Below are 22,054 nucleotides of genomic sequence, written 5' to 3'. Positions count from 1 at the left end.
CCTCCAAAATCACAGTGGGTTCAAGCCGTCCAGGGCTTGAAAATAAGAGCAGAGCCTGTGGGCTTCTTGGGAGCCTTGTCTCTCCCAATGAAAGCTCTCTGGGCAGTCCACGGCTGCACGCTTCTCCTTTGTACCCTCCTTTTCACTCTATACAGTGGCTTTAAAAGCACCCAAATGGTACATATGGAACAATCAAGCCACATTTGCTTAGATTAAACCACTCTGCATATTCTGAGACCAACAGTCCGATGTTCTGTTGGGATCTTGGCTGGGAAACTTTTTCCTTCTCCCACCTGCGAGAGTGTTTTTCTTTGACATCTGAGCTCCTTTTTACCCTGTCTCTGATGTTTCCCTCGCTGCCCTTTTTGCCTCCTCACTGAAGCAAAAAGAACAGAGCCTCAGCTAATTACTCTCAGATCAAATAATACTGGTTATTGTAATTGGTCATTGTCCGAAAACACTGAGTTCTTCTTCGCCCAGAGGCTGCCTGGCACAGCAGAGCTAGCTCGCTATCCCTGGAATGTCTCTATTATCTGTTTTACTTTGCAAAAGAAACTAGGGATTTGTTGAAAGCCCGTAATAAAAGTCTGCCCTGGTCTGAGCAGAGACCATGTAGAGAGGGCCTGGGAAAGCGTGACCTCTATGAATCAAGTCCCCCTCCAATGACCACTCAATGATGGTATTCGCTTTCTCTGTGTCAGAGAAGAATAAACCCACTAGGTTTTCTCGGAGGCCAACACTACTGCTCTCAGGGCCTGGGGCATGGCTGAGGGGCACAAAACAATTTTAATGACCAAACTCGCCGAAAGTAAAATGGTTCATAAAGAAAAACTAACACCCTCCCAGGGGAGCTGGCTCTCCCAGAGGCATCAGACGGGGGTACTGGGGTCCTGATGCTCGGGGCTCTGAGGTCAAGAGAAGCTTCACTCTCTGTGTCTTAAGACAAGAGAACTTGCCAACGGGTGCTTACCTGTCCCAGACAATCTGCAGGCTTTGAGGTTTAGGTGGCTGGAACCATTCTGGAAAGCACACAGAGAAACACTAAAATCAAGAGCAACTCTCCAGTCTGTTGCCAAAAATTATTATTAAAATTCCAAATGTTCATCTTGGCTTGGGGTAAAAGAAGATTCTAGAACCAGGCAAGCTAACGACGGGCTTTGAAGGCCTCTTCTCTTCGTGTTATGAGTCACTGAAAGGTACGAGTAGGTATGAGTTTTGAGTTCCCAGATTCCCATGTTGAAGTCCTAACACAAAGTGTCATAGAATAGGACCTTATAAGGGAAGAGGGTGAGTGTGACATTCTCATTAAGGTGGTCCTAATGTTATTTGACTGGGATCCTCACAAAAGGGGAACATTTGGACAAAGAGATACATATTAGAAATGATGGCACAGAGAAACACAAGACCAGTCATCACCAAGCCAAGGATGGGCACCTGGAAGAGATTCTGCCTGTGTTGTCAGAAAGACCCAGTCATGACAGTGCCACTCTTTCAGATTCCCAGACTCTGGAGTTTGAGCTTCTCAGTTTGTGGTTTTTGGGTATCGCAGCTTTCATAGACCTGTGCAGTTAAAACATTCAGTTGGATTAACAACCATCTAACATACTGTGTGTAGAGTATGTGCCAAGTGTTAGAAAATACAAGAAATCAAAAGAAATCTCATCACCCTACCAGAGCTCACAATCCACCTGGGAGAACAAAAGGGGAAACACACACACACACACACACACACACACACACACACACACACACAGAAAGCAGTATGACTTTTAGGGCAGCCTGTGCTACAAAGTGAAAGTATGTCTCATGTCTCAAACAAACAAACAAAAAATGATCACCATGACAACGACGACAACAATAACAACAACAATAACACAAAAGCAAATGGTTGGGCAAAGTCTCCAAACTTGAACATTGGGATGGGAGAGATGGCTCAGTGTCAAGAGGGTCTGCTGCTCTCTCAGAGGACCTGAGTCAGACTCCCAGCCCCCACACCAGTGGCTTACAACCTCCTGTAACTCCAGCTCAAGGGAGATCTGATGTCTCTGGCCTCTGCAGGCATCTGTACTCATGTTCACACCAACACACAGATACACATGTCTATGCATAATTTAAAAGAAAACCTTAAAAACAAATAAACCTCAGAAATGCTTTTTTTTTTTAAGTAAGGAGTATATAATTATATATGCTACTTGTGATATAATAGAGGTGAATCCTGGCTTAAATAATTCAAAATCAGGCGGATGATGGCTCAGTGGGTAAAGTGCCTGCTGTGTGAGCTAAAGAAACCATGTTCTATCCAAGGACGGATGCAAACAGCTGGGTCAATCCAAACTAAAACCACAAAGAGAAGGGATTAAGTTGGTTGATTTAGCACCTAGTTCTCCTAGCTCTTGGGAGGCAGAGGCAGGAGGGTCACCACAAGTTCAAGGGATAAATAACAAAACCAAATGAGAACTAGTAATTGACGTCTGGGTGTGGTGGCTCATGCCCATGGTCCTGAACTTGGCAGGCAGAAGGAAGAAGATGGAGAGTTCTCGGCCAGCCTAGACTACCTATGGAGCCCAGAAAAAATAATCATCTAGGAAACAGAAACTGAAAGTCTAATGATGAAGGGCCTCAAGAGAAGCCGTGGAGGGTGTCAGCTGATGCTGCTCATTACATTCCTCCTCGGTCTTTTGCTCTTTCTCTGTCCCCTCTCCCCTTTCCTTGTTTCTCTCTTGAGGTGAGGAGCTCAGACTGGCCTTGAATTTGTGATCCAGGCTGAGGAGAGACATTCCAACCATAATTTAAAATGGTGCTTCTGGTCTTTCCTTTTCTTAGGCCTAAAGTATGATTACCTTGGTTTTTAAAACATCTTCTGGAAGGTTCTATATAAATGGAATAAGCCAAAATTGTGCATCGTGGCTAAGGTTTTAATCAACCTTAGACAACAGTCACTTGGATAATCCTGACGTGTGCCTGTTGGTAGGTGTACAGAATGGATCAGAAGACGACTTGTAAGTGACAGGGTGAGCAGGGCTCGCTCCTCAGACAGTGACCCGTGATGCTTCCCACATAGCACTTACCCTGTTCCACAGTGGAGTCAGGTCCTGACGATTCCAAGGATGACATTAGTATTTTTAATTTCAAAAGTAAGCTCAATTAAAAGTTTATTTATAGTGCTGAATGGTAGAGTAAAAAAGAGTGATTAAAGAAAGCTGCGCTGCCTGGTGGTGGTGGCGGCTCAAGCCTTTGATCTGAATGCTTGGGAGGCAGAGGCAGGCGGATTCTGAGTTCAAGGCCAGCTTGGTCGACAGAGTGAGTTCCAGGACAGCCAGGACTACACAGAGAAACCCTGTTTTGAAAAACAAAACAAAAAAGCAAACAAGCAAGCTGTGGAAACTCAGGTTCCAAGGTCAGATGCAGCAAAAGGGGACCATGCAGGTAGTAGTTTAGTCCCGTTGGTGAGCACTAAGAGGTCAGTTAGTACAAGGCTACTCTGTTTACTAGCCTGTGCCTACATTCAGAATAACTAGTAAAACCAAGATTATCTGGCGTCTGCTTAGTGTTTATTTACAAACTGCTTACTGGTGCCTCTTTGCTATTCTCCCCAGCCAAAAGAAGAAAAGGAAACAGAAAAAAAAAAAAATGGTTCCGTATTCAAGCACATCCCAGTTTCCAGCTAACAGAACAGAATCATCGAGAGGACCAGCAAATGACTTCGACCATGGTGTTTTGGCTACTTTTCTATTGCTGTGCTCAGCCACTATGGCTGACGCAATTTCAGAGGGTTAGAGTCCACACCATCATGTGGGGAGAGTGGCAGCAGGGAGGCAGGCTTTGTGCCTCTGGAGTAGCTGAGCGCTCACAGCTTGAGATCCAATCACAAGGCTGAAAGAACTAACAAAGAGCTTTCAAAACCTTGGAGCCCATTCCCAGTACCACACCTCCTCCAATGAGGCAACGCTTCCTAATCCTTCCCAAATAGTTCCACTAACTGGAGACCAAGCACTCAGATATATAAGCTAATGGGGGCCACTCTCATCTAAACTGCCCACCCACGACCACCATTTGCCTTGGTTTGTTTTGTGTAGTCAGTGTTCGAGGTATTGCCTTTGCTTTTGTTTGTTTGTTTGTTTGTGTGGATACCCACACTATATATGTGGACTTACACCATGGTGTGTAAGTGGAGATGGTGAATAACTTTTGGGAGCCAGTTTTTTCCTTCCGTCACCAGGTCCAGGGACTGAACTCAGGCTGCCAGGCTTACACAGCAAGTGCCCTTACTTGTTAGGCCATCCCTCTGCCCCAGAGATTTCTTTCTTTGTCATTTTAATTTTATTTTTACGTATATGAGTGTTTTGCCTGCACATATGTATGCATACTGTGTGTGTGTCTGGTGCTCACAGAGGCCAGACAAGGGTATCAGATCTCCTGCAACTGGAGTTACAGACAGGTGTGAGCGGCCATGTGGGTGCTGGGAATCGAACCCAAGTCCTCTAGAAAAGCAGGAAGTGCTCTTAACATCTGAGACCTCTCTCCAGTTCCAGGTATTTTTTTTATGGTGTGATTTAGTAACATGAGCACAAAATCCCAGCTCCAATCTCTCTGCCATTCAGGTGCTCTGGGACTTGGGGGTGAGGATTGCTTAACCTGTCTGGTGAAGCAACAGAGAGTTTCCAGAACTGTAAATGAGAATCATTTTGGAGTTTCCGGAAAGATTAGATAAGGCTTCTGGCTTGTGGTACACTCTCAAAAGCTCCTGGTCTCATTGTTTTTCTTTCCTCTCTTCCTTTTGCTCTTGAACAGAGTTTCAGGATGGGGCACAGGCCAACAGGGTAGTGTGGCCTCACCTGCAGAGCTTTTAAAAGGCGGCCTGGCTCCACCCCCTAGAGAGCCTGATTTAACAGGTCTGGGAGGGGCCACACATCGGTTAGCTGTTTGCTGTTATTATGTCTTTAATAGGCTCCAGATGTTGCTAGTGAGGTTAAGGTTGGAGGATTGCTGATCCAGCCCAGAAAGCGGGGTCTAGCACTTGCCAGCAACTCGACATGCTTCCCTGAGCTTCACTTCCGCAACTGCAGCAACCCAGGGAGACTGTTGTGAGAAGTCCATTAACCAGTGTGTATAAAAACTGCAGAACACAACATCAGACTCCTACTTAGTGAGTTTTTTTTTTTTTCCCCAAAACAGGAAAGAGAGAATGTAACAAGGGCAAATGAGCCTCTCAGGAATTCCAGATGGATGCCCTTGGGCCCCAGGAGGGCAAACAACATTTTGAACTTGAGCCCTCTGGTTCTGTATAGACTGAAATCCACTCTCTCCACATCTATTCTGTAGCTACATCAGCAAAGCAGGTGGGGTCAGTTGGGGAGCTGCTGGGAAGCAGAGCCAAGCCCCACAGCCTGTCTCTGACCTACCCTCCCACTTGCATGCAGATACCCACATGCCAGATGACCTTGCCTCTTTGCCATTGATTTTTTTTTTTTTTTTCAGTAGTTAAGTTTTGAACGATCAATGAGAGAAAGAGCTATGGACAAACAGGCATCTTACACAGCACCATTTCAAGAGGGTCTGTTTCTCTGGCTTCAGCAGCCTCTAAAAATGCTTCCGTCCGAAGACAATAATAAACCATCAGGGCGGCTTTCCCTCCATCTCCTTCCACAGCAGCTGTCTTAGGTGAGCTCTTATCTGAGTTCAGTTGGAATTCAAGGTAAACTTGAACTGGAAAAGCAGAATATTTAAATTTCTGAATGAAGCAAAATTCAGATGCGGGCAGAGCAGCTGCTATCCTAATGAAAGATTACCACAGGGTTCTTTGTTTGTTTGCTTGTTTTTTTCATCAATGTTTAATAGAACTCATTCCACAACTGACTCAGGAATGGGAACCTTTGGTCCCTGGAGATATGCTGAGTGATCAATTGAGAAAACATCACCTGGACGTTTTGAGCCTGGGCTCAAGGTGAAGCATTTTCTGGTTACTATAGCTTTGCCTCTGCCATCCTAAGGTTATCGTATAGTGCGTTCTATTGAACTACACCCCTGGAATTTCCCAAACACAATGCATTCTTGAGATAACACGTGTTTATGCAGTTGATAACTCGGCTAGCCTGATTTTGCTATCTCAAGTATGGTAAGAGTGGACTGCAAGAATCCATCCACGGCTTTCTCCCTCACCTGCACTGCACTCTCAGCCAGGTCTCCTGCTCCTCCATGTCCTAGGCGGCTGGTTTTACCCTTCCTCATGGAGCTGGCATGGGGGGAGCACCTTCAGGCCTCCCAGCCCTCTGAGAGGGAGCATCTTCTAGACTCTCAAAGCAGGCCACTGATGGATGAGGCTCCCTGGCATCTGAGGCTCACACTCCAGTTCATATGTGTGGCCTGTCTGTCATTCATGTAACTCTGCATCAAAACTTCCTGTGATTGGAAGGCTCCTTGGCCTCTGGGGCTGGTTCCTAAGGTAAAGAGGGAGAAGCCAGGCCTGATTCCTGGGGTTGGAGACCCAGGAGGAAATCCCAGTAGTCAGGGGTGTCCCCATGCTTGGAGGAACGTCTCTGGCTATTGTCTCTCCATTCTCACAAATGACGTTTGAGGTTGATCACACCATTCCGAGTCACACTTAATGACGCATTGCTGGACATTTTCCATTCCCTGTAGCTTCTACAAATATTTAGAGGCCTCCACGTGCTCAGCACAAGCACACACCTGCCATTCCCCCAGCAAGCTCATGAGTGTGTGATTTCTGTGATATTGTTATTAATAATGACCTTCTAGTCCTCTCCACCCCCTCTGGTTCTCCCCTCAGTGCCCAAAGACTCCTTCCCCTGTCCTTGGTGGATTACTTCCTGTCTGGTCAGGTCCTCCCTCGGTTTACTTGGCTCTTTGAGCTAAGGCCTTCCTCTTCTGTATTTCTAGGTTGGGTTTTATCATAGGCTGGCTTTTGATTTGGTTTTAAGAGGCCTGTTCCTTTCCCCGCTTTATTCAATGTTCCACTGAAAAGTTCATCTCACCATTGAGATGAACTTGTTTTTCCTTCACAATTCAAATCCAATTAGTGACAACTTCCTGACTTCCTTCTAAAAGGATTTAGATGTGCCCTGCCTCTCCTCACTGGCTGTCACTACTCTAATGTTGACATTTAATTTGTCTTATAGGGTTTAGAGAGCATTGCCACATTGCCTACCACTAATGCAATTCTGCATTTTGTCTCCTAAGGGATTATTTTTATAAGTTAAGGCTCGCTAAATTATGATCCTACTTAAAAAAAAACCAAAAAACACCCCTATGCTCTCTGTTTGCTTATAGGTCAACATGCAGATTCTAAGTGATTGCCAGGCATGTCCCAGTTGGTGCCTCCACCCTTCAGCCTCTTCTTCTGCAATGGCCCTCCGTCAAACCAACGTTCTAGGTGTCATGTGCAATGACTAGGTACATTCTGTCCCCAGCATCTGAGTCCTTTGTCTGGCACATGCATTCTTGCTCACCTGGAGAAAGCTATCCTCTTCTGTCCCCTTTCTCTAATACTGTGGAGACTACATTCATAGCTCTTCCTCAGGAGACCATCCTCAGATTCCTGAAGTTAAGGGTGCCTTCCTCAGAGTGCCTGACAGTCTCTGGGTGACCCAGCTGCTGTACATTTCCCTCACTGTATAATTGGCTCACCTCCCTATTTCCTGACCATTGTTCTTGAAAGCAAGAATCTATACTATGATGCTTTATTTTGTCTACCATCACTAAATAGTTGCTGATGGATGATGGATTAAAAAAATTGAAATGAAATAAATTTACCACCTCTTACTTGCAAAACTCACTTGTGTGTCTATTTCTGTGTCTTCTGGCAGTGGGAAAGGGACCTCTGATTTGAGCCAGTTCTATGACATTTAGTGCTTTTAAAACCATTCCTGGAACTTGGAAGGAATTAGGCAGACCTTAACTTTGTGTTTATTTTTTTTAATACTTGACAGCATTCCTCTTAATTAATAAATAAAAATTATAATCTGGTTATGGTGGTACATTCCTGTAATCCCAGCACTTGGGAGGCTGAGGCAGGAGGATTGTAAATTCACAGACAATCTGGGCTACAAAGTGAGTAGCAGGCTACCTAGAGCTACAGAGCAGACCCCGTTATGAAAAAAACAAAACAAATAAAATACTGTACTGTACATATACATGCATGGTTTTACATTAAAAATAGCTTTACCTGCTTTTGCTTGTAACTTTTCCTAACCTTAATTACTTTAAGATCATCTACTCCCACTCCATAAAAACTAATAATTGCTACCAAATAAATTAAAGATGAGAAAACCAAAAATAAATGTGGAAACTAGAAGAAACTATTAATAAAGATCAAAGTGGGCTGTGTATCTAAATTAATTTCACTGACTGGTGTGGGGGACGGGTTAATAAAGATGTTAATAGAAACTCCCCAGGCGCTTTCTGCAGCACTCCTGAAGTGATATCATAATGAGTCCAATCAGAGCTCATAGATCCCGCGAATGCCTGTGGCTTCATTAGCAGCAGCGAGGGAGGACCACTGAAGCCCCAGGAAAGAGACCGCACTTGACAGTAGGTTCCAGAAGCCAAGCTCAGCTTCAGAAATCCAGGCTTGGTGGAAAGACGTCAACAGGAAATATATCCCTAGCTTGTCCTCCTGTGCAGGTACTGTTTAATTACCAAACAGTATGTATAGCTTGATAATGAATGCATACAGAAAACTGTTAGGGCAATTACCTTGGGATCCAGTGAGTCTGGATACTCTGGGTCATCTGCTTTCTGGCTAGGTGACCCTGGGACAGATATCTGACTGTTAAAGCTACAGCTCTCATTTATAAAGTGTGGATAGGGGCTGGAAGAGCTGGCTCATCCATTAAAAGCTAGGCTCACAACCAAAACAAAGTATGGATGGTAACATTGCTGCCATTTGATAAGGTGGTTATGAATCAAAGCAAGATGGCTTCATTGTACAACTATCTACTGATTAATTTCATGTACCAGTTAAGGGGCATGTGTAAAATTCTTCTAGAAGGACTAGAAGTCACTGGCTTGGCCTCTAGCAAATTCTAGAAATCTTTTTCTTGTAACATATTTGAGCAAAAAAAGCAGTGGCGATGCCGACACAGCGGATTTACGTGGCCCTGCTGCGTTCCTGGCAGGCGAATAATGAGGGTTCTTCTAGGGAAGGCTCTGCAGGCACAAGGTGGGTAGGCATATGATGGCAGTTTAGATGTGGGGAACGGACGGGTACAGGTTTAACAGGCACTCAGACACACATAGGTAGGTGCTTAAAAACCCGAACATCAACTTTAACGATGTGGGAATCCAGACAACCTTTGGGCCCACGCAAGCCAAACTAAAAGTCAGTTGTGGTGCCTCAAGGTACGCTGGGCTTCCTGAAAGAGGCCAGGATCCCCAAGGTTCTAACTATAAAGAAAAGAGACAGTGTGTTCTTCAATACCTGTCGTGGTATCTATACCATGGTGGGTCACTGAGCAGCTGGCCTCGAACACTGTGACAATAAGAATGGAAGCATAGCTTTGGTGGGACTTTTCTGAGAAGCTAGGCTCTGTGGCAGATACAGTTCAATGATATTTTTTCAGTACTGTGCTGCAAAAAGAAACAGGGAAACAATATGATAAAGAGAAATAGAGCAAAGCTGGATACTGACTCCCACCCTTTCCAGTCAGGAAATGTCTCTCTGTGAGCCTGGGAAAACATGTCCTCATCTGTAAGATGGGACTACCTCCTTCAACACTGACCCAGGCAAGTAGCAGTAGACATTAGCAATTATGTGCAATAGGTATAATATATAATATACTATATATATGTATCATTACATATTATGCATATACTTATGTATACTGCCTGGTACACAGGGAATATGTTTTAAATGATAGGCTAGCTCCCATTTTATGGCTCAGAGAACTGAAAATAAAAAACTCCCTCAAGTTCTCCCAGACAATAAATGGAGGAACTCGGGCTTTCCACTCAGAAGGTAGCTCCTTCCCTCTGAGTTCAGCCCAGTAAATCTCTCTCTCAGCAAGTTACTCATGGCTGCAGCTGACACCAGAGCAGAGGCAGTGTTAGACTGGATTCTGCGATTTGCTCAGAGTTCTCTGAACCAACACATAAATGGTTCTTTATCCCATTTGGGAAGAGGATGACTTTCAGTCCAGTCTTTGTCTCCTGCATGACTCCCACAGCTCTTACACTGTATATATATATATATATATCTCCACACACACATACATATATATATATATACACACACATATATACATATATACACACACATACATATATATGGCATATATACATATCTCTATATATGCCCTATATATGAAATGATAATTACATAATTCCCCTCCTCCCTTTCCTCCTTCCAACTTTGTACATGTATCTCCCCATGCCTCCCTCTTCCTCTCCTTCTCCCTCTTCCTCTCCCTCTCTTTCTCCCTCTTCCTCTCTCAAATTCAAGATCTATCCCTGAATACATAAATACAACATGCTTAGTCCATTTAATGTTACCTGTATGTACAATCAGCCCTGAGATCATATACATGCAGGGAACATCTTAAAGTGGTTTTACAGTCAGAAGGAGAATTCAGGAGTGAAGCTCCACCATCTGACTAGATTGCTGCTGTCCTTCCCAGTTATTTCTTGCTTCCACCTAGTGGTTAAAAGTTGCAAAAGCAAGCATACCAAAAAAACCAACAGGGTGTGGGCAAGGGCACAGATGGATTCTGGTGCCTGTGCCTCTGGGCTTTTTCTGCGTGCAGCCTTTTTTTTTTTGCCTTTTTGCCTTCCACTAAGTTCCCCCAGTGAAAAAACTCCCCAGATGAGGTGTTCTTTCCTGGAACTGAAAACCAGCCTAATCCCGGATGCTTCCCTGTGGCTGAGCTCATGAGGAAATCAGGCGTGCTTTTCAGCAGATATTTCTTTAAAAGTCCTAACAGCCTCAGTGGATGCTGCTCCCTTCTCTATGGGAACAGGCATCAAAGAGACAGGAGTAAAGTGCTTTGCACGCACATCAGGAACTAATTGCCAATTTGGCAAATGCATTGACTAATGTCACGCACTGTTATTTCTAAATCCTCTCCTGTCCTTGACCCCCAGTATCTAGATGTAAACTTGGAACCATTAGTGAAGAAGGATAAAGTCTTCTGGTGCCTCAAATGGAATTGAGAGGGATTTAAACTCAGCGCTTTTGAGCGTGGTGAAATGAACTCAGCAGTACCTTAATGCTAGGATTTGAGCTCACCCAGCACGAGAGCTTTCAAAAACTGTGTTTAAGGAAGCAAACAGAGCCCAGCAGACCCTTTCAGGGGAGCAAACAGGGGTTGGACGGAACAGTCAGTGACACATTAAAAACCACAACTGCGCTGCGATCATGTGGGCAGAAGAAAAAGTTCTTCTTTATCACAAGATCTTTGCATCTAATGAGACGGTGCCTGGACTGCCTCCAGAGGAGCAGGCCTCCGTATATGTTAACAGAGACATGTCTAAATATTTAGCTGATTCCCTGAAAAGCCCTATGTGATTTTGAAGCAAACAGGTCTCCAAGGTAAGACCTTGTTGTCTGTTGCCATTGAAAATCTAGACAAAAGGGGACTTGGAAAAGAAAAATTAAAAAAAAAAAAAATATATATATATATATATATATATATATATATATATATAGTGATCAAAAGCATGAACGCTACCATTTCCTTTTCTCTCAGAATGAACTATATTTTAATGCCCTTCAAGGGCTTAGGACAAACACCACACCAGTTGTTACATTGTCTCAACTGAGTCTGTTCCTCTTCTCTGGTAGGCTTTCCGTCTGGATAGGGAAACCCACACTGTGTGGGTGGGCATAGCCTCTGTTTAGTTGGCCTCAGAATGCCTGAGGTTCCAATGACTCTGAGTGCATTTTCTTGTGAATGGAGGGAGGAGGAACCAAGGCTGGGGGAACTTTGTAAAAACATCTAAAGGCGTCTGTTGCTCAAATTCACACTACTGTCTCTCAGTTAGTAGACCTTAGCCAAGATGAACATCTGGTTTGTTCTAAGCCTCTGGGTTCTCCTGTGCCACAAACCCAGCCCAGATAGCCTTGTCAGTTGGGGCTTTAACCTCTTCAGACATTGGGGTAGAAGAATTCCCTTTAGGACTCTATCTTTGCTTGGGGATGCTTAGGGAGAGCCACTAAAATCTCCCCCTCCCCCACTGCAGGCCAGCAGCCTCAGTGCCGTCAGCTTGATTAATGTGTCTTGGCTAATTGTGTGAAAGATAGCAGCCCTTTAGTGAGTGTGACCAGTGTATTGTTCAGCCAATCATAGACACCTCAGTTAGCATGTGAAAGGGGGTGCCTTGCAGGAGGAGGCTAGTGAGTGCTGGCGGCTGAGTCAAAGGATGAGAGTTTGGGGTGGGGTGGGGGTGAAGAGCAACACCCACTCCTTTGAGGGGAAGTTACCGTGCTCTGCTAACTCTGCAAACCTTCTAGTCAAAGAGCTTTTTCTCCTCCCTCTTTTTTCAAGATCTGTTTTTTTTTTCCCCCATGGCACAAGCAGGCAAGGCCCCGGCTACTCTGCAGATGGAGTTCACGTCGCAGGGTTTTTAATATTTCACTTTTATATTTCTGTTAGAGGATGATCCTGCTGAGAGTCTGGGAATCCAGGCTCGTCAGAACCCCCTCACTGACACTTGGATATACCGCTCTGAAAGCCATCCCAGGAGGAAAGATTAAACAACAACAAAAAAAGAGTCTATTTTTCAAAGCCTACTTCTCAATCTGCCCACATCAAAATAAGACAACTGGCCCTTTGAAGTGGAGGACAGACAGTTCTCAGCCAGCTTGCTTAAAGTGGGGAGTGGGGAAGGAGGAAGGAAGGAAAGAGGGAAGGAAGGGGAAAAGGGGGCAGTCTTGTTCAAGATACATTCCTCTCTCCTTCCAGATTCACTCAGGTACAAGCAGCTACAATCAGCCACAGCCTAAAGCCCTGCTCACTAGAACTGGGAGAAAGCTAGTTCTTACTGGAGTCAGCACTGGGAGATTTTTAATGTCTCCACCAGAATCAGTGTGGTTCCTTGAGACTTACCCAGGCAAGGCCTAGCAATGGGGGCCAATGGATGGAGGCTGTGCTGTTCACCCAAGTGCACAGCAGCCAAACACCTTTGATTGTGCTGGGTAGAGAGTGTGGCAGGACTTTAGCTCAGTAGTACACAGCACATGGATTTCTAAATGGCCAAATGACTGGAATGAATATTTCTTAAACAAAACAAAACAAAACAAAGTGACTGGCCAAGGAACACACACACACACACACACACACACACACACACACACACTCACCAATAATCCTCAGAGAAATGAGCATCAGGACCAAGAGGCTGAGTCAAATGGCAGTTAGAGCAGACTCTGTCCACAAGACAAAAAGTAAGCTGGGTGTGGTGGGACATGCCACTTGGGAGGCTGAGGTAGAAGGGTCACTGTGACGTATGAGGCCAGCATGGGCTATGGAGTTAATTCCAGGCCAGCCTGAGCTATATAACAAGATTCTGTTATGTACCCCCCAGATACAAATGATGGTGGTGGTGGTGATGATGATGGTGGTGGTGGTGGTGATGATGATGGTGAATGCCAGTAAGATGCTCCCTTCCTCTTCAGTGTCTCTTAAATCACTTCAGTTCAAGTCTGTGGAAAGTGTAAGCTGCAGTTCAGGAATGGGAGCAGATGGACATGCCCCAAGAGAGACCTGCTTACTCATAAGACTTGCTCTGGGACAGGAATCTTGAAAAAGTGGGGCTCTCACTATTCTCACTATTGCTAGGAATGAACATGAGCACAGCTGCTATGAAAAGATTTATGAAATAAATCTTTATTTTAAAGAAAACCAGGAACAAATCCCCTAGGATCTTGCAGTCTCACTGCTGGGCAAATATCCAAGGGAGCTGAAGCCAGTGTGTTTCGTACACAGCTCTACTTGATGTCCACTGCAGCACTGCTTACACTAGCCAACGCCTAATGGACTATGGTAGGCATCACTTGAAACAAAAATGGAAACCATGAGTTGCTCTATACTCGTAACAGAATACTACATATTCATAAAAAGTAATGGGATTCTGTCATTTCTAGTAACATGGAGGAAAACTGTTAACCGAACTAAGTTGAGCACAGGAAGACAAATCTCACATGCCCTCACTTGTCTGCAGAAGGTAAATGTTGAAGAAGAGATTAAGGCAGCAGTTAACCAGAGCCTGGGAATAGTGTGGGGGAGGGGAGGATGGAGAAGGGGCTGCTGATGGGAATAGGGGTAACTCATAATGTTCTAACGCTCCCTTCCTCTTCAGTGTCTCTTAAATCACTTCAGTTCAAGTCTGTGGAAAGTGTAAGCTGCAGTTCAGGAATGGGAGCAGATGGACATGCCCCAAGAGAGACCTGCTTACTCATAAGACTTGCTCTGGGACAGGAATCTTGATGATCCTTTAAAACATGGTCCCTTAGATCGAGTTATTAATATGGTACCAACCTCAAGCCCAAGATATGCCACAGTCTTAAGATTTAACAAAGGTGGGGTTAGAAACCCTGACTGTGATTAAGGTTACAAGTCTCTTCTCGTGCTTAGCCTGACCCACAACCATAGGCTTCCCAAACGCACAGAAACAGCCCTCACTAAGGAATACTGCAGTCACAGTGAGAATCGGGGAATGAATCCAAACCCATGCTCTGTGGACTCACGCACACAGCTCACCCATCCAGGGACTGCAGCAGTCTGCAAATAGGAAGTGCTCAGAAACAGTCTTGCTTCTCTTCTTCTTAAACAGAAGGGAGCAACAGTGCAAAAGTATAAGCCCCGCTGATAGTGGGACTGGAGAATTTCCTTTGTGAATAAAAAATCGCTCATTACTTTGACGTGACAGCAAAATGAACAACGTGGCATATTTCTCTGTTTCCACAGAGCCCAGTTACCTTCTTAGCATGGAATCTGGCAGGGAAATGTTTGGCAATGTTCCTAGCTTTGATGACCATCTGTCATGGGGATATCTCACTATTGCCTGGACCAAAACTGCAACTCAAGTATTCGATATTTGGGGTAGCTGCCTATGTGTACCACAGCAAATTTGTATTCATATGCACCTAACTGGGTTTCGAGGCTACATTTCTGCTTGTAGCTATGTTAGGGAGCGGAGGAAGGTAAGTGGGCCCATTTCACACAGGCAAAGAAGAGTGGATGGGAGGGATTACAGAATAGATGGGAAATGATGAGAACAGGATTCTCCTGGAAACCATGGCAACTAGAGCCAGGAGCTGCTGCAGGCTGGACAATGATCTCCATAAACAGCTTTTCTTTCTTACCTCCACCTCATACCAAAGGGAGAGACACTACTCTACACCTCAAGTCGAGCATGTTAAACGCCTGGGGAAAAACAGCTAGAAACAGTAAGGCAGTTCTAAATGACCCTAAGGCAATTTAGCGAGGAATATGATCATTCTAGAAGAAGTTGAAAGGACTTTACAGTTAGTCTTTAGCTTTCCATAGAGCATAGCTCTTTCAGCAAATGTAACAGATGCAGGATGCAGAGGGAAAATCCCAGCCTATCATCAATCTCTCTCTCTCTCTCTCTCTCTCTCTCTCTCTCTCTCTCTCTCTCTCTCTGTTGGTCTTTTAGACCCAAGTCCTCATGCTTTAGCCTCTCAAGTGCTGTTATTACGGGCGGATATCACCACACCCAGATTTCTTGTTTTCCTCCTTAATCACTTTTGAAGTCTCCCTGCAATTCCTTGCTCTCATGAAACTCTTCAAGGAAAACCTCATACCAAAATCTGAAATGACAACTGGGGAAATTTGGGGATTTAGTAATGAGGAAAGAGAGACTATATAGTCTAGCTCAGACCACTTTCCTCCACTCTGGGAGATCTCCATCCTGCCAGGGAGAGGTTACATCAGCAGGGCCTTTGCTCACTTCGCTGGTTCCCAGGGCTTCTGAGATGGCCTGTCTTCATCATCTGGCTCACTGGAAATCTCACTTCCGTCTCAATGCCTTGAAGTGACTTCTTGGTTTTCTGACCATCAGCCATGGCTTGTGGACCACTTCTCAAAGATTTCCCTGTGGACAATACTGTTGCTTCATATCTATCTGTCCCCAGCAGCTACTCGTGGAGGGCAATGTGTGACAGAAATGACCAGTTGTCAGGCAGAGAGACAATTCTCTAGTTGCATCTTTCCTGGCTTAGCCTAGGTCCGGCGTGCCTCTAGCTCCCTCTGTTGCTTTAGCTTTCCTTTTAGACAAGGCTCAAACATGTAGGAAATAAAGTCAGTGACCGGCATAGGCTCAAAAATGAGAACAATTCCTTGCTCATGGGATTCAAGGCATGCTGTTCCTTTAAGCCGTGGGGTACTTGGAAATAGATGTAGGTTCCATGGTAACAGTCCTTTTTAATTATTTTCACCTTGCTACCTGAGTTTTATAGCATTGGAGAACTGATTTAACCTTAATTGTTATTTCAATTTCTTTTTAATAAAAGGATTAAGCTTGGCATGGTGGTACAAGCCTGAAATCCCAGCATTTGGGAAAGAGGTGGGTAGTTCTCTGTGAGTTCAAGGAAAGCTTGGGCTACAGAGCAAGTTCTAAGCTAGCTTGGGCTACACAATGAGACTTTGTTCTAAATAAATAAAACAAAGAAACAAATTAATAAATAGAGAAAACAAAACAATAAAAACCGTCAGTGGAAAATATAAAAATCTGGTAGTCTATCTTTGCTGGGTCTAATAACGGATGAACACTCTGTGTGGCCAACACTCTCCTGGCATTGCCAGCTTCTGGGATATGTAGAACTGTACCTGGATTGTAGTTAGGCAGTTTGGAGACTCCAGGCCAGGTATCCTCTGTAGGGACTCCCAGAACCTACACAGAGCCAGAGAAAGAGAAAGGTAAGAAAGGTAAGAAGAAGCCGGCTGGATGGAGCAGGCACAGAGACACAAAATCCAGAGTAGGAAGGAATAAAGAATTTAGTGATGTCACAGGGTTCCAGCTGACATACAGGAGACTTTTTTTTTTTTTAGTAGTTCTAACATTTTTTTCAGTTTATTGTGCAAAGCACAGTCCTGAGCCTGTGCTTCTACCAACTCAATCTGCACGACTGACAAGTGATTAGGGTATGAAGCATGAGGAGTGACTGTTTGCTGTCTCTCGTTCCAGTCCTAGAAGCTTATGGGCAGGAAATGCCACTGGTCTGAGTTATGGCTCAGCCCGGGCATCCAGCCGTTCCTGGATGTGCTCAAAGATAAAAGGATACAGATTACTGACTTTTAGGCAGCAGAACACTGGCTGAGCATGATCCCGCTTCCATCTTTGCCTTTTCTGCTAAACTCATCCCATTTTCTTATTTTCTTCACATCCAGCAGCTTAGACTATAATTTGGTTTCCCACTGGCAGATTGTAATGGTAACATCATGTGAGATAGAACTGGTTTATGCTTTTACAGAACTGTGTGTGCGTGTGTATGTCACGGCACTTGTATGGAAGGCAAAGGGCAATTCTGTGGAGTTGGTTATCTCCTTACATTTTTACGTGGGTTCCAGGGATCGAACTCAGGTCTCCAGGCCTGTGCAGCAAGCCTTTTCTCACCAAGGCATCTTGCTGGACCTGACCTCTGCGTCAGATCTCCCAATTTAAGTTCTCGTTTTTAATGAAGATGTACTAGGAAAATAAAAGTCCTCTGGAGTGTGAAGCTAAATGGAGTTTGGACGGAAGTATTACCGTGGTGCTCTGCAGACACCATCTTCCCACCCTTTGAGGGTGGGTACAAATCCCAGTTATGTGGGGGGGGGGGGGAACTGAGTAGCATGGCTTTTGTGACATGTCCTTGTAGTTTGTTTTTACATCACTACGGTGTAGCTCTTCTCTGGATATTATTTTTCTGTAAAACACTGAATATAGACACGGGTCCAGCTTTTATAGCAGGAAGTGAATTGTCTGGCTGAGTATAACTAATAGGAATGTACGAATTTAAACCCACTGGTGTGGTGACTAGGTCCCTGGTGGAGAGGTATGCTTGTGGGGTCTATTGCGCTTGCCTTTGCACAACAGACACTGAAGCGCTATTTTCCCTCCCATAATATGTTTTGAGATGGCATGCCACGAAGTAAAAGCTCCGAGCTTTGATCCATTCTCTAAACAAACTGAAAAAGTGAGTGAGAGGACTCTGAGCTTTTCCTATGAACCATCCCAAGCCTGGGGGGACACTGAGAACCCTGGAGTCCAGTTTGAGGAACCACCTAGCCCAATCCTTCTTTTGTGGGTGAAGCCCAGAGGAGGGGAGGCTGATTCTTTCTCAGCCGGGTCTCCTCTGCGTTTGTACAGATGCTGTGTAAACAAGTGGGCGTGACCCAGGGGTACCCATTCATCTTCTGTTGGCTGGCAAAGTTCAGTGGAAAGAAGGCAAAGCCGGGGAGGAGGAACCAACACAGGACTGCATAGCAAACACATCCATAGTATCTTGAAGGTGAAAGTTACCAGGCTTCTTGGTTACTTTGTACTATGTTTAACTGAGGCCAGATGGATACCAAGTTTTCTGGAAAAAAATTTTATTCTAAAAAGCTTATTAAATTGAGATGTTAGACGTTTAAACTAAAAATTTCAATTATTCATTTGGCAGAAACTCATTTAGTAAGATACAACTTCAGAAACTTTATAATCTGTTCCATTTTTTAACTTATTTCACAGGCAAGGAAAGCAAAATTAGATGAATAGGACCACAGAGAACCAAAGGCACCTAGAAAAAGAAATAATGGGATGGAGAAACAATCTGTGAATGATAGAAAACACTATATAGCTGGTTGGGATTGATCTCTAACATGCACAAGGAACTCAGAGAACTCAGTACCAAGTGAACGAACGAATCTACTAATTTAAAAAACGGATAAAGAACTCCAGTAGGCATTTCCCAAAGGAAGAATACAAATGGCCAAAGGTGTGAAAAAATGTTCAACATCACTAATTACCAGAGAAATGCCAGCTGGGACAATAACTATAGTTAGGACCATGGGAATATTACTGTGTGTCCGTTGGATTGAGGATGTGACTCAGCTAATGGAGTAGTAGAGTCCTTGCATAGAGTATATGAGAGGCCCTGGGTTCAATCTCCAACAAATGCATAAACCAGGTATGGTGGCACACACCCGTAGTCCGGCATTTGGGAGAATCAGGAGTCCAAGACTGGGCTACATGACATCTACTGCAACACCCTGCCTCCCCTCCCCCACAGGACAAAAGAATGGTGTTGGTTAGGATGTGAAGGAATTTGGTGAGAATTTGAATTAGCCCATCCATGATGAAAAGTGGCAGACTTCTCAAAAAAGCTGCTCTCTGATCTGCCCTGTAGCATATGTATTGGGGAAAAAATAAATTAGCATGTCAGAGAGATGGCTCCTGTTTATTGCAGCAGGAGTGTAGCACATACGCACCATGGGATACCTCAAAAGTATCTCTGAGAAAAAAATAAGATACATGTGTTAAGGTGATGCATATGCTAATTGGCATGGTTTAGCCATTCTATAATGAATACATATTATGAACCATCACAGTGGGGCTAAGGAGTGGCATGGTGGTAGAGAGTTTGCCTAGCGTTTGGGGAGCCCTGAGGATCTGATCGTCTGGGTTCGATCCCTGGGACCAACACTGAGGAAGCCAAGAATTTTTTCCTCTGATGTCAGCATGCAGGCTGTGCCACCTCTGATGTCCACTGATGTCTGCATGAATGCACATGTACACATACACACACATGCACACATGTGCACATATACACAAATGTGCACATACACACACATGCACACATGCACACATGCACACACAGCAAATAAATAAATCTAATAATTAAAAAAAATAAAACACTTGAATTCAAAATTCTATAGTCCTCTCACATCCGTTCTGTCCTCATATACCCTCCAAAGACTTCTTTCCTGCCCCAATACATAACAATTACAACCATATTTTGCACAAGGAAACCAAACTGAAACACAACTATTGATGTTGTTTAGCATTTACCATTGGTTACAGACTGCTCTAAGGAAAAGCAAAACAAACAAACGAACAACAAAAAACACCCCCCAAACCTCAAGTGTTTGAGATGTGTTGTTATAAAGCAACAAAATCTGGGCACGGAGATGGCTCAGCAGGTAAAGCAGCTTGTCGCCAGGCTGGATGCCTGGGAACCAGCATGGTAGGAGGAGAAAATGGAGTACCTTAAGCTACCTTGTAATCTTCATGGTAGGGCCCCCTCCCCTACCCCAAACTACATGGGAAAAAAACAACAAAGTCATCTAATGTGATCATTTTGTCCACTTTCCCTCAGGATTCAGAACTAGAGATGCAACTAGAGTTCTGCCTGAGTAAAATGAATCTGGCCATAATACATAGCCAAACACTAGAGAGCTATCTTCCTGGGACAGAGGGAAGTCCACGGTGAGCCGTGCAGCTATTCAGACTCCAGAAATAACTAACTAAAAGGGAAAAGCCGATGAATAGAGGAGAATATTATGATTTAAAAGTACAGGAACACTGGGCAGTGGTGGCACATGCCTTTAATCCCAGCACTTGGGAGGCAGAGGCAGGTGGATTTCTGAGTTCAAGGCCAGCCTGGTCTACAGAGTGAGTTCCAAGACAGCCAGGCTATACAGAGAAACCCTGTCCCAAAAAACCAAAACCAAAACAAAATAAAACAAAAACACCAACCAACCAACCAAACAAACAAAAAACTACAGGAACTGGGGCTGGGGCGATGGCTCGGTGGTTAAAAAGTACTTGCTGCTCTTCCAGAGGACCTGGGTTCAGCTCTCAAAACTAACACCGGGAAGCTCGCTACATCTAACTGTATCTTTGGAACATCTGGCACTCTCTTCTGGCTTCCACGGCATGAACATACACATGCACATGTACACACACACACACACATCACAGATATTAGACAAATCTTTTTTAAAATGATAGGGACTACAGTATTCTCTTTGCATGTTGTTTGTAGAAGCCAGGGAATAAAGCACACCTTAAGACAGCGAGACTCGCAGAGTTTGGCTATAGTCATGTTCTTTGTTATACCCAAAGTTAGAGCTCTGTTCAGAATTCATGAGTTCTGACTCCAGGCCAGTATTATTTCTGAGATGCCTACTTGATTTAAATTTGAAATAACTTCCCATAAATGTCAAAATAAACTCCGTGGTTTACTTTAGCGTGCTGAAGATAAAGACAGGCATGAAGATGGCTTTCTAGGCAGGATCTGTTGGGGGACTCGTTAAGACACACTCGCTTTTGCCACAGCACTCATTTTCTGGTGTTTTATCTCCAGATTCCAGCACAGACTCCTGCATGTACTGGGCTACACAAATATTCGTCACGTGGCAGTGTCAGTCACCAAGGACCAACAGCTAGAGAGCCAGGGAAACATCTAAGCCACTCGTCCTGATTTCTGAGCACAAAGAACTGCAAAGTGGTTGTTTTTGAAGGGCGTGGTTATTTAAATTTTACCGATTTTTGTTTTGTTTTGTTTTGTTTTGTTTTGTTTTGTTTTGTTTTGTTTTGTTTTGTTTTGTTTTGTTTTGTTTTGTTTTTCGAGACAGGGTTTCTCTGTATAGCCCTGGCTGTCCTGGAGCTCACTCTCTAGACCAGGCTGGCCTCAAACTCAGAAACCCGCCTGCCTCTGCCTCCCAAGTGCTGGGATTAAAGGCGTGCGCCACCACTCCGGGCTCCAAATGTTTTTTAAAAACTTGGTTTATATACAGTTCTCCAAACACTAATGGAAGCCAGCCAGAGCTATACAGAGAAACCCTGTCTCGAAAACCCAAAACCAACCAACAAAAAAAATGTTAATGGAACCTGTAAATATACTTACATTCTTTTCAAATATGACATTTTACAAACATTCTAACAGCACGTGTCACTTCAGCATAGCGTGCATTAGCTATGTTCATGTGTTTCCTTTTACAGTATGCTCAGTTCACATCTGCTCACATAGGTTTTACTGGGATGTCAGTCGTCATGCTACTCTGATTGAAAAACGTGTCTCAGAGTCCCTTTTTCTCTGTTACTTTTTGCTTCT

General features: G+C 44.3%; 1 protein-coding gene across 3 annotated transcripts in view; it reads right to left on the bottom strand.

Moving 5' to 3' along the window:
• Cdk15 (cyclin dependent kinase 15) overlaps nucleotides 1–22,054 on the bottom strand; it is an 88,473-nt gene that overhangs the window by 17,532 nt on the left and 48,887 nt on the right. For all 3 annotated transcript variants that reach the window (XM_021169327.3, XM_085838600.1, XM_021169401.3), the window contains exons 10-11: nucleotides 16,803–16,866; nucleotides 971–1,019 (exon numbers count right to left, since the gene is read on the bottom strand). In XM_021169327.3, the coding sequence (XP_021024986.1) occupies nucleotides 971–1,019; nucleotides 16,803–16,866 (113 nt within the window). The remainder of the gene's footprint in view (nucleotides 1–970; nucleotides 1,020–16,802; nucleotides 16,867–22,054) is intronic.

This window comes from Mus caroli, unplaced genomic scaffold, assembly GCF_978045245.1.
Source record: "Mus caroli unplaced genomic scaffold, Mus_caroli_1 scaffold_1, whole genome shotgun sequence".
Lineage (NCBI taxonomy): Eukaryota > Metazoa > Chordata > Mammalia > Rodentia > Muridae > Mus > Mus caroli.
This window is presented reverse-complemented; position numbering and strand designations above follow the sequence as displayed.